Raw genomic sequence first — 12,570 nt, forward strand, 5'->3', positions numbered from 1 at the left:
GGCCTCCTACATTGAGGTAAATGCGCGGTACAACTAGCTTCTAAATTATTACTCAAATAACTGTGCTTGATTAATAGTGCACAAGCAGACACAGTCACGCTCCCATTTCTTAACTTCACGGCACCGTTTGTCAAGATGTACTGGCAGTAACTATTCGGCACTGGTTTTATTGCAGGGAAAATAAAATCCTGGTAGATTTCAGTGAAATATAAAGTGAGGCGCCCTTGCGCAAAATCCATTAGGTTAAAGGTCACTCTCCAGAGGAACCTTCTAGTCTAATCCTACAATAGTTTTATGTATAAGTGGAATAATAATGCCTAAACTACAACAGCCAGGGAAAACCGAGACAAATGAAATAAGCGTCGTGAATGTGGAAGGCGTTACAGAAAGTGAATACTATGCTTTATTAGGGAGGCGGCAACCGTAAAGGAACGTTGGCCAACGCTGCAGTTTTATAAGAAAGATCGGATTATCTACAGCAATATCGCATTACATTTTATTTTGTGCGCTATTACCAACGGCAGTCATGTGCAGTTCAATGTAATTGCGTTAGTCCACTCATCCAGCGACCGGCATAACTCCCGTAACTACCACCCTATTCATTTTATGCCCGTTCCTTGTAACCAAATGGAACACGTTACTTACATCCCTCTTGCTGATGTTTTGATGTTTGAGTAATTTTCACGCGAAACGGAACAACTCATGTTTACTAATAATTTGCATGTTTCCCTTTATACAGGTGTTGCAATTGACTTCATTTTCCTAGAATTTGCGGAATCATTCGATAAGGTTAGCCATCGGCTGCTTTCAATAAAACTACGCCACTGACGTATTGACACGCTATTGCTCCAGCGGATAGAAGAATTTCTTTCTAATCCGCACGCAGTTTGTTCCCACTAATGATACCGATTCTCCTGAGGTACCTGTGCATACAGGCATTCCCAAGGGCTCTGTTCTATGCCCACTACATTTTTTTATTTATAGAAACGATTTACCTAATAATATAAATTCACCATCTGTCCTTTTGCTGAGGATTGTGTTACATACTGGAAAGTTATTAATGATACCGACATTTAATTGCTGCAAACAGTCCTTAATAATATTACGCAGTGGTGTCAGCTCTGGAAAATGAAACATTTCTAAATGTAAAACAATGAGATTTTCCCGTAACCACGCGCCTTTGCCTAACTACTCGCATTCTTTCAATGCCAACTCGCTTGAATTCTTTCGAACTGGTAAGTATCTTGGTGTACGCATTACTAACTCTTCGTCATGGGCTGATCACTTTGATTATGTAGCATTCAAATCCAATCGTATGCTTGGTTACCTATAACGTAATTTCTCCCTTGCACCATCTTCATTAAAAACAGCTGTATATCACTTACGTACGTCCTGAGCGGGAACGCGGTTCGTCCGTATGGGGACCACGGACAGGTAACACTTATCAACAAGCTCGAAGCAGTTCAATATCGCTCAACACGTTTCATACTTTCGCATTATCTTCGAACGTCATGTGTAAGTACTATGAAGAATAGCCTTAATCGCCATACCCTTTTCACGCGCAGAGAGCTATCTCACCACTGCCTTTTCTAGAACACCTATTATCACCTTCACCTACCTTAATCGCGCTGTATACAGCCTGATCCTTTCACATCTTCACGCCTTGATCACTATAGGAAAGTTCATACTCCTCGAGAAAACAGGTTACCATATTCGAACTCATTTCTACCCAAACTTTGTCGTGACTGGAATCACCTCTCCGCCTCAACCGCCAGCATTAGTAACCTAGAAAGATCCCGCGAAGAAGTTAATAGGTCCTTTGGTGTCTTTTTAGGTTTGCTTTTACGTTGGTATTTTTTCCTTGCGATTGTTTTTTGCAGGTATGTGCCCGCATAGCGCAATGACCTGTGTGTCAGCATGTCATTACATATCATAAGAGGCCAACAAACACTGGCAACAAAGACAGCATAGGGTGAAATTATTTGTGCCTAATAAATGAAATAAAGGAACGACAATTTAATGGAAATGAAAGTGGATGAAAAAACAACATACCGCAGGTTGGGAACGATCCCACAACCTTCGCATTTCATGTGCGATGCTCTACCAAATGAGATACCACGGCGCCGTTTCCCCGTTCACTTTCTTCGGTATTTCTGTTTCCTTGTAGAAGAATGGGAGTGCTAGCGCTAGCACTCACAGACCTTGGCGGCGGACGTGGAACATCCTTTCTGCCGCAGGCGTCACAAGAACTTGATCTTTTCGGGTGAAGGCAACCGCTCAATAAATTACGGGTTTTTACGTGCCAAAACCACTTTCTGATTATGAGGCACGCCGTAGTGGAAGACTCCAGAAATTTTGACCACCTGGGGTTCTTTAACGTGCACCTAAATCTAAGTACACGGGTGTTTTCGCATTTCGTCCCCATCGAAATGCGGCCGCCGTGGCCGGGATTCGATTCCGCGACCTCGTGCTCAGCAGCCCAACACCACAGCTACTGAGCAACCACGGCAAGTATCAATTGGTCAATAAAATCACACTTCCTACCTGAAGGCATCAATGTAGCCGGATTCGAGACCCTCGTTACGTAATAAGTGAGAAGAAAAAAGGTTAACCCAGAGGCCCAACTTTGATTAGTCATATCAGTGTCAGTGTCAGACGTCTTTCTTGGCTTCTTATGATGTAAAGCTTCTAAGCTGTAAAGCTTAGAGCGCACAATAAATAAATGAATAAAAAAAGGTTAATGAATTAATAAATAAATAAACTTCCAGAGATTGTGCTTTCGCTCTCATTTCGATCTACGCAATTTTTCTTTGTGTAACTGTACATCTATTTACTTGTTCCACGCTCCTCTTTCTTCAGTGAACATCAGCGCTAAACTGTGCATTTCAGTTCATGCTCTTATTTTAATACTCGAATAACGCAGAGCGCTCACATGGAGCAATTTTAAATGAAGAAAAAAAACGAACTGCTCGCTTTAGAATACTTTCGACATAACACGGCAGTGCGGTTTCATACAGGCAAAACTAACCTCTGCGTCCAACAGTACAGTGAAGGCTTCGCAGATGTCTGGGGCTATCTCGGCGTGCTTTAACGGCTGAAAGAATGGTCATCGCTGCTGCTTTCCACACTAGCGACATATACGTGCATCCACGAGCTATGAAGGAGCGTTCGCCTGCATCCCGTGTTTCTGGCTACCGCCTCTCTCGCTTCCTCCTTTTTCTAGGGTGGTCGCTGCTGAACAGCACCCCATGTCATTACGCTTCTCGCACGCAACAAGTCTGCCTTCTTCTTTGTGGGGCCTGTCGTGGTGCCTGTATACTTTGGAGCTTCAGGTAATACGAAAACAGGACATCCTGTCGTCATCGGTGGCAAGCAAGTCCCATTCGAGCACTTACACGTTTTATACGATCACCGAATATATCTCTAATGGACGGTTTGACCTAAATAAGTTCCACCTTCGTAGCCCTGGCTCGACTGCTCGTCATGAAGCTCAATACTTCACACTTCACGACATCCACACGATCGGAACTGCCCCTCTTCGAGCTGCTGCACAATATAATGGAACGCAAGCACTTTGTAAGAGCACAATATTCTGGGATATTGAGGCAACAGTTCAAAGCGTGCGAAGTGCATGCAGGGAAATTAGGACGAATCTGTGCCTAAAATTAAATGCAAATGTATCTGCGCTGTTAACAGATAAGTTGACCTTATGTTTCAGTGAGTGGTTTGCGACGACACGCATTGAACCTTTCTACTGAAGAAACCACGATACCGGGAATGCGTGCTCATGCGACCACGACACTTTCAATGGCACATTTATAGAACTGTTGGCTTTTTACAGTGACACCCAAGAACCGAACACTAGTTGCCCGGGGAATCCGTTGACATCTATTTTTCAAAACTGAGCGCGTTGCTTTCCGCCTCACTCCTGGAAAAATGTATGAAAGCATACTTTTTCCATGTGGACACTGAGGCAAGCTTCGACGAGTGGCGTTCGATGATGGAAATTGCACCTTTGGCTATCCGTAAAAACCGTTCGCGCTGGTATCCCAATATCCCATGCAGATATCACCTAAATGGACATTTTAGCTTACCACTTTCCGCCTTGTTATTCCTCAGGAAGGACGCCTATGCCAAAGTTGAAATACAGGGTATATAGTACTTTTTTGTGGAAGAGGGATATTTGTCGTGATGCACTCACCTAGGCTAAATCCGGGCACATTGACCGCTGAAGAATTCGTATACAAATCTAAGAGTTTTTCGGAGACGCTCGTAGCTTGCAGTTGGTGATCTCTGCCTTGAGCACATGGTCAAACTCTTCGCCAACACCTATGACTGCGAGTGTCGAAAGACCACCAACTCGGCAATGGCTGATTCGGCTGAGTGAAAGACATTGCCCTGAGCGCACAGCCACTGCCAAATTGGTAATAGACAATTGGAGCTTTTGCGCTTTCTTAACGTGTTAGGTTAACTTTACGACAATCAGTTTTTGCGACATTTCCCATGCACAAAATGTTTGTGCGTGGCTCCATAACAGGCTATGCTTGCGCGATCCTCTGCAGGTTTGGTCCCTGACATCACCAATGCCGTCTTCTAGAACTCTGGGATTGATTCCGAGGTTTAGACGTGATTAACTATGCTCAGAAGGGTACCTCTTCCCCCGTAGGGCAGATTGTTTAGAAATAATTGCCGACAAAACCTGCACGTATGGGACAGCATCTTAGATTTATAACTACCAGATTCAAATCACGAAATTTGGCGCGTCGAACGTAGAAGGCATTCTGCCACAAGAACTGTTAGTTACGCCCACGTACAAGAAGAACTGGCATTAAAAGTAGATTGCTGCAATGACTCGTGAGCAAGTTACATAAGCAAGAGACCTTTCTAGAAAAAAAACAGGGAAGACATCAATGGAGACAGGGTTGCTACAGCATATGTTTCAGCACAGACAGACAAAATGCTGTATTGCAATCGATGTCACAAATGCTGATTAACTGAAGCGAGTGAGGGAACTTTTATATAGAGCGCAGCTTGTGAGCGTCCATTCCTACGTTAAGCGCTGGCCTGGCGCCACGTCAGCGGTGATGTTCCCGGCGAATGTCTAATATCTCCAAAGGTTAGTCCAACACGACGGTGGTCAGTGGTCCATGTCTCCGATCGGAGAACAGCAGCCATTTTTAGAATGCGCACTGCTCGTGCTTGCATCGCTGATCGCCATACAGTTCTTCTATTCGCCGTCCTTACCAAACGCCCGCATGGCGTGATCTTGAGCCGCGACTTCGTTACCCCACATTCCGCACTTATCGATTGTTCAGCCAGCACCTTCAGACTTTATCTCACCCTTTTGGACTACGCTGATCCACCTCCCAGCCGCCTTTGTTTCATCAAGTACGCCCGCTTGCCACTGCAAACATTTATTTACGTTAACTTGAACTCGTTGCCGCCAGTTCTTGACCGTGACTATGTTTTCACGGCCATCACTGACATCTACCTCACCCACGGTATCACAGTACCGCACACTGTCCTGTCTATAGTGGTGAACTGAACCTGCCTTCCCGTTCTGAAATTCAACTTGCAACCGCAAGTCTTGCCACAAGGCGTCTCACTCATCCTCATTTGTACCTTCGATGGACACGAAGTGGAAGCTTTCACAGTGGCCGCTTCTCCTGATTCTCTGGCTCATAAGAAGGCCGATTCGATTCTCGCTCTGACAGCGCCATTAGGTTGATGATCGCTTCTGACTAATAACCCAGCAGACTGAAGAATCCACGACATTCTGCTTTCCTACCTTGACATTTTTGACATTAGCGGCTATCCCTTGAGCGAAGCCACAGGTGTAACTCATCCTATAAATACTGGTGATGCGCTTCCTCTTCATCGGCGCCCATATCGAGTGTTCGCCCGCGAGCATCGAATTATTCAAAGTAAAGCCCGTCAAGAACATCATCGAGCCATCTTACTGTACCTGGGCATCACTTGTTCTGATGATCAAAAAGGAAGACGGCACAAGGCGAGTCCGTCTGAATTATCGGCAGCTTAACAGAATTTTCCAAATGGTTGTGTACCGTCTGCGACGCATTGATGATGCTCTTGATTGCCTCCATGGTGCGCGCTATTTCCTCTTTATCGACCTACGCTCTGTGTATCGTCAGAGTGATGTGGACAATATGGACCGTAAAGAGACGCCATTTTTAACTTCTGTATATCCTTACCAATTGAAGGTCACGCCGTTCAGAATTTGTAACGCTCCGCCCACCTCCTTTGAGGGTATGATGTGCTCTCTGCTGACAGGCCTCAACTTATCCACATGTTTATGCTACTTGGACAACGTAATCGTTTCCTCACCAACTTTTGAGACACACATACAGCGCCTCTCAACCATCCTCCACATGTTCACCGAGCAGGACAGCAGCTGAACTCGTCCCAGTGTCACTTAGCTTCCGCCAAATCAGTGTGTTTGGCCATCTCGTCCCGAACTTCCCTGTTCACTGATCTGCAAAGGATGTCCGCAGCTTTCTATGGCTGTGCTCACACTGCCGCCATATCGTGAAGACTTGTGCTCGCATCGCGAGGTCACTTAAGAGGCATTTGAGACAGGACACGAATTCTTCATGGAGACTTCTGCATACTCGCAACTCACCAGCCTGTTCAAGACTCCTTCGGCACTTGCCCACTTTGATCCGACTGCACCTACCAAAGTTCGTACCTATGCACGTGGTCATGGAATCGGTGTAGGACTAGGTCGATGCCAACGTCGCCATGACCGTGTAGTCGCCTACGCTAGACACCTCCTATCAGCTTTTGGGCGAAATGAGTCTATCACAAAAGGCGAGTAGTTCACCGACGGTTGTTCTGCCGCCAGGAGTAATGATACGGAACAGTTATTTCATTGACCAAGAGCAGGCCTATCATTTTCGAAAAGACGATAAGGACAACGTTGTACACTGATACGGGCTGTTCGTTCTGGACAGGGCTACATGCATATGCGCTTGAACATACACCAGTATATAGTCATTCCAGTGCATCCTTATACGTAACAATATGATCTATTTAAACATAGGAACGTACCTATTTTATCAAGAAGGCAGTTGAAACCTAGCTTTCCTTTTGTTGATACCATTATTTGCTCTTGTTTTATCGGCGTTGTCACTAGTCACTAGGAGATTTCCTGCTCTTAAGCTGGCTGTTTTACGTTTTACCTTTACTACCACCATTTTGTTGACGTAGGTCATTTCTGGTGTCCTATTCTCATGATCAAGCATGCGTGTCAGGCTCACTGTTAAAGAACGTCAACCAGTCGCTCTCTTCGGTTAGCACCAAAAAGCTATATATTGTGCCATTACACTCTCAAAGCCAATCAAGTAAATTGTGTACTTTGCTTAATGTACAACAGGTACACCTCCAATGGAAAGCCAGGAAATGCTCTACGTTACATGTAGACAACAAGGTCGCATCCGCATTACGGCATTCATTGCCATTGGGGTCTAGTTAAGCTAGTACGAAAGTTGAAATTAAAAACGGTATGTGGACATTGCATCTCATATTTATGGGTTTAGTTCTGGTTCGATCGGTGTCAACTACTTCATCCATCTTACCTTCAGCACCTGTGGTTGCTTCCATCTCTTGCGGTTGATCAATAAATTGAATTAATGAATGAACGCTATAAGAATTTCCAATGACCTACACAGCAATCTTCATATTTCAGTCTTATACTGAATACCCAAAGCACTACATAGTGAAATTGAACGTACCGTACATGACCCCTAAAGTAAACGTCATCCAGGCAATGTCAGGGGCGAATGCAGACGCCACGAGACCTGCGGACGCCAAGCAGCTTCCCATGAGACTGATGTGATAGACGGATATCTTGTGCTGTAGCTGACTTACTAGGAGCCCTGCGGGAAAGAAAGGTGTCGATTCACTTTCAATTGCGTGCAGAGTAGTACTGCATCAAACATATAGGTGAAATAGGTCGGCTGGCCAGCTTTAGAGAAAAGAATTCAGTGTGCTGAACTCTTACCAACATTTTCACTCTATGCCTTCTTCATAGTGCATGCGGTTTAAGTAGGCGCTTCGCTCTCTGTTCCTAGCTCTCCAGAAGCACAACATATCAAACACTTGACTCCGCCACCGAGTTAAGTGCCGTAAAAAAGAATCTACGGCAGACGTCATGCTCTCTTCCTAATGTGACTTCCTGGTATAGCTTTTTTACTTTTAAACGTATTCAAAGAAATGTTGGCGGTGTAAACGCGCCGGCTACTACTGTAGCACAGATATGCTAGAAAACATTTAGGAAATAAGGTACAAAGGAAATTACCGTGACCAAAGTACTAAACCTCAGATAAAAACAGCAAAGTGGGCAGCTACTTTCTCATACGCCAAACGGGGTAAAGGCCAAACCGTGCGTGCTCACAAGATATTCAATAAATTGCGTATTTTCTCTCACCAGTGGTCGTGGGCTCAAATACCTTAACTATATGTTAATTGCTTGCGGCTTAATTAAGATCGCCTTAATTAACACCAAAGGTCGTGGGTTCTACTTGCATCGATTTCGGCGACATTGAGTTTGCGTGCCATAACCCCGGACGGTTAATTTTGCGATGACACCGGACAGACAATATTTTGACCCATGAGCCGCTTAAGGCTTTCGCCTTAATAAAAAATAAATGTTTTCTGAGCAGGTCAGAAAATTCGAATGTTCCTAAAGTACAGAAAGTCCTAAGGTCCATTGTTGGTGTGAAAGACATCTCACAGAAACATCCACAAACAGCCATGGGTAGATCACAAACGTGATTACGGACACATGAATGAGTCAGAATGTTATAAAAATATACCTTTTGCTACACAAACAAAGTTGTGATAAAAGTTGTCATAACAGGACCTAGTCATTTTTTATTTCATAACGAACATTATTGAGCGTGCAAGAATGTGTTACAATTGTTTGACTGCCATTTTCCGAGAATTTTATCTAGTGATATTGGTTTCTTAATCAGAGCATGTAGTTATGAGAAAATACGTTTAGTGTGAGTATCATAACGCTTGTAGCGTAATACGCGATCTTCTATGTCTTCTTCAGTCTCCTTACAAGACTGTACAGCGCTATTGCATTTCCTACTTTGTGTGGTATTTATGATAGGATAATGATTCTACCCTCCTAAAACACGATAATGACTAATCCATATTGTTGTTCCTGTATTATTTGAGTAATAGTGCTTTATGTCTGCATGCATAAGATGTCTGCTTAACGATGACAATGCAAAGAAGACGGCAAGGTATGTGAGACAACCAAGCCATCAAGCAGGTAAAAATAAATAGACGGAGTACACTTTCTTACAGAACGTCACAGCTAAAACTTCATATTTCTTTCTTTTACGATCAGCTGCTCCTGTAAATATATCACCGGTCTCTTAGGAACTAAGCGATCCATTGAAGTGTTTGACGTGTTATGCGTAATTGAATCAATGCTTAAAGTGTGTGTCAATGACGGATTCTGTTACATACCTACCTCATGTCTAAATTATACGTGCAAAGCAATGATCATCCTGCCGCAGTTTCATTCCTTTTCTGCATAGGTCGCAATGTCTAGTAAAACATTCATAGTACACCGGTGACTGCGGAAGTCCACAATAATTTCCGCACATGCTTGGGTGAATTCAGGCAACCGCAGATGTCTGATATCCATGACCTTCTCGATACAGGCAGCTCTTAAAACTCACAGGTTGAGCAAAATGTAGAGACAGCACAGACTTGCCGAGTTAGGTACAGAAACCATATGTGCGATTTTCCAAGAGACAGCAAGCCGTTCTGCCTTCCAGAAGCAAACGCCTCTGGACGGCAGTATTATTAAGTATTTTTATTCAAAAATTGGCACTCACCAAACCGAGGTTTACTTATCCCTGTACACCTATTCTGTGATGACGCGTGGCGCTGTCGAATGGCAACAAGTACAGTGTGAAGTCCCTTTTTTAGGTCGCAGAGATGAGGATTTATCTGCTCGAGGACAATCTAATCATTGACAACATCAAGTCCGGACTCAAGGACAGGTAAGTGACATTACCAGAGGTAAATATTGCAGTATCTCTACAAGCATAATCTGTGCTGAGCACAGCAGAACTCAAGCTTTTCTAGTTCAAAATTTTAGAATCACAAGACACGGTATAAGGTCCTATTGTGAGTAGGAATTTCATGGCAGTAATGACTTTTTTTTTGTATTTTATACGTCACTGCGACTTTACATCAGTGTGTTATGCGTGGTTTACAGCGATGTCTGGATGCAGTTGAGGGAAACACCAGTTGAAATATGAAAATAAATGCCGTATGCAATTATAAACTTTCCATGCGGTTAGTTGCCGAGGCAGTGTTACCGCGGAACGTTTATCTTCGTAAGCCTAGCGTGAGGGGTGGTATATAAGTTCGACCGGTAAATGGACAGAACACTCCTAGATTGCGGGATTAGGCAGTAATGGCAACCGTGAGTGCACAACTAACTTCTTGTGCAAACATTATAGGGACAAGCAATCCTTTCCATTAGCCAAGAAATTTCTTAGTTAGGCATAGCGCTTTCACTGGACTCCCGCAAGTGTCTTACGCAAGTCCTTAAAGGAACTTAAAGGAAGCTAGTCGGGTAATTGAAGTATACAGAGCGAGAACACTACACGACCGTTCATATTTGCAGGCGACGACGTAACTTTGAGTACAGAAGTGACTGAGCCCGTTGCTTTCCCACATACTAAAGAGATAATTCAGGGCTAGAACAACCACCGGAAGAGCAGAAAAAAAAGTATGCAGATCCGATGAACTATGGGCATCGATTGTCTTCTGTTTCTTAGGGGGAAATTTAGTTAGAAACCGATTTACCTAAAATGCCTCGGCTAGCTTCTTTCTCTATATATGACGGAGCTTTTATTATTCAGCGAAGGAAAAGTCGCAAGCAGTTCGCCACCAAACGTCATTTATGTTTGCGAAAAGTGTAACCGCAAGGCCCAATGTGCAAGGCCGATATAAATAGGTCGCGAAGCTTTAGGCGAAAAGCGGTTAGGAACTAATTGTCACCTAAATCAGCAAGGGTGGTCATTGGAGCAAGGACTGCAGCGCAACTACGTCACCAGGCTACAGGCATGCCGACAGAAAAGAAAATGTTCTTTATTTAAAACCACACCGAGTTTGATTTATTCAACAAAATAAAATACCTAGTTAATTTTATATACGCGTAGCGGTAAAAGAGAACTCTATTTTGCTTTATTATTATCAATAAATACTTTTTTGCAGTGCCCAGCATAGGAGCACGGCCACTATCACTTGCAATGCAATGAAGCTCGTTAAATAGGCTCAACGACACGCTCGTAAAATTCATCTTTTGCAATACGCCCCGTGACACGTTGTGTTGTTTTGCATGTCGACGTGTGCTGAATTTATTGGCGCCGATAGTTTCATGCCTGTTCAGTTAAAAATGGTGATTAACCACAGCATTACACTTGTTTACTTCTTGGGAGATTGGTTTGCGGAAGGCAAGGAATACACGGCAGGGCAAAGCGGCGCATCAATGACTTCTGCCAAAAATTCACGTAATTTCGTGCAGAAGCAGAATGTTCTAATCGACTATGCCTTCAATACGTCTTCAGCTCTTAAAGGAATGTGACTAGCTGTGCTAAAGCTCCTCTCATTGATTCTCCTTGTGGATTCCCTGCGAAAGACACCTTTCAAGCTGAAAGCAGTGCATCGAATTTTGTTTAAGCTAGTATCGCTCCATTCAAATACTCTTGTTTTCAGTGTCATTGCAATGCAAATATCTTTCGAACTCTTCGTCATTTTGATACGACCCTGTCATCTCTTGCCACTCTTCGCATTCGTCTTTCACCGCAATTCACAACGATCGGGTATAGCATGAGCTTTGGACCCATTCCGAAACCACGCAGTGCTCTGCCGCTGATTAATCTCCAGCCCTTTCAAAAACGTATAAAGCCTCAGCTGTCGCTGGTTTCTGCAGTCACCTCTCGGCCTGCGATGGCGCCACGATACCAGAACCTGCATCACCCACAAAAAAAAAGGAAACTCGGCACGTCACGAGCTGCTTGCAAGGCGCCGTAAGCGGTGCTATGGTGCTATGGAGCCCGCATCATTCCCTTGCATAAACATATCACGTCAGTCATTTGGGGTTATCGTCCCGTCATCTCTGGTGCATCTGGCCGCCACTGTCGCAAACACGTCGAGCGTCAATAATCGATCGCTTCTCCAAACCCAGCACGACGACAGTTAGCATTTTTCATCGCTAAAACACTACGCACTAAACAGCATCGACACGTTCCACCAGTTCGAAACACCATTTCATTACGGCGCACAGGATGCAACTGTTGGGGGTCATGGCAATATCCATCGGGGATAGTGGTTCGCCGCTGCAGAAGCAATCCGCAATCCTTGAAGTACCCCATGCATACAAATACTGCATCGATGCGCCGAGGTGTACATTCGGTGCTTTCAGTTAAGTCTCAATGACGATGGATAAGTTGCATCGCTTCTCAGCGCGCACTTGTCCTCTGCAGTGAGACCGCAGAGGCGTTAGGTATTTGTACA

General features: G+C 44.2%; 1 protein-coding gene across 5 annotated transcripts in view; it reads right to left on the reverse strand.

The window, feature by feature from the left end:
- Positions 1-12,570, reverse strand: part of LOC139055421 (monocarboxylate transporter 13-like) — a 218,094-nt gene that overhangs the window by 3,393 nt on the left and 202,131 nt on the right. For all 5 annotated transcript variants that reach the window (XM_070532882.1, XM_070532881.1, XM_070532880.1 and 2 more), the window contains one exon: positions 7,752-7,895. In XM_070532882.1, coding sequence (XP_070388983.1) covers positions 7,752-7,895 — 144 coding nt within the window. The remainder of the gene's footprint in view (positions 1-7,751; positions 7,896-12,570) is intronic.

Source organism: Dermacentor albipictus, chromosome 2, assembly GCF_038994185.2.
Source record: "Dermacentor albipictus isolate Rhodes 1998 colony chromosome 2, USDA_Dalb.pri_finalv2, whole genome shotgun sequence".
NCBI lineage: Eukaryota > Metazoa > Arthropoda > Arachnida > Ixodida > Ixodidae > Dermacentor > Dermacentor albipictus.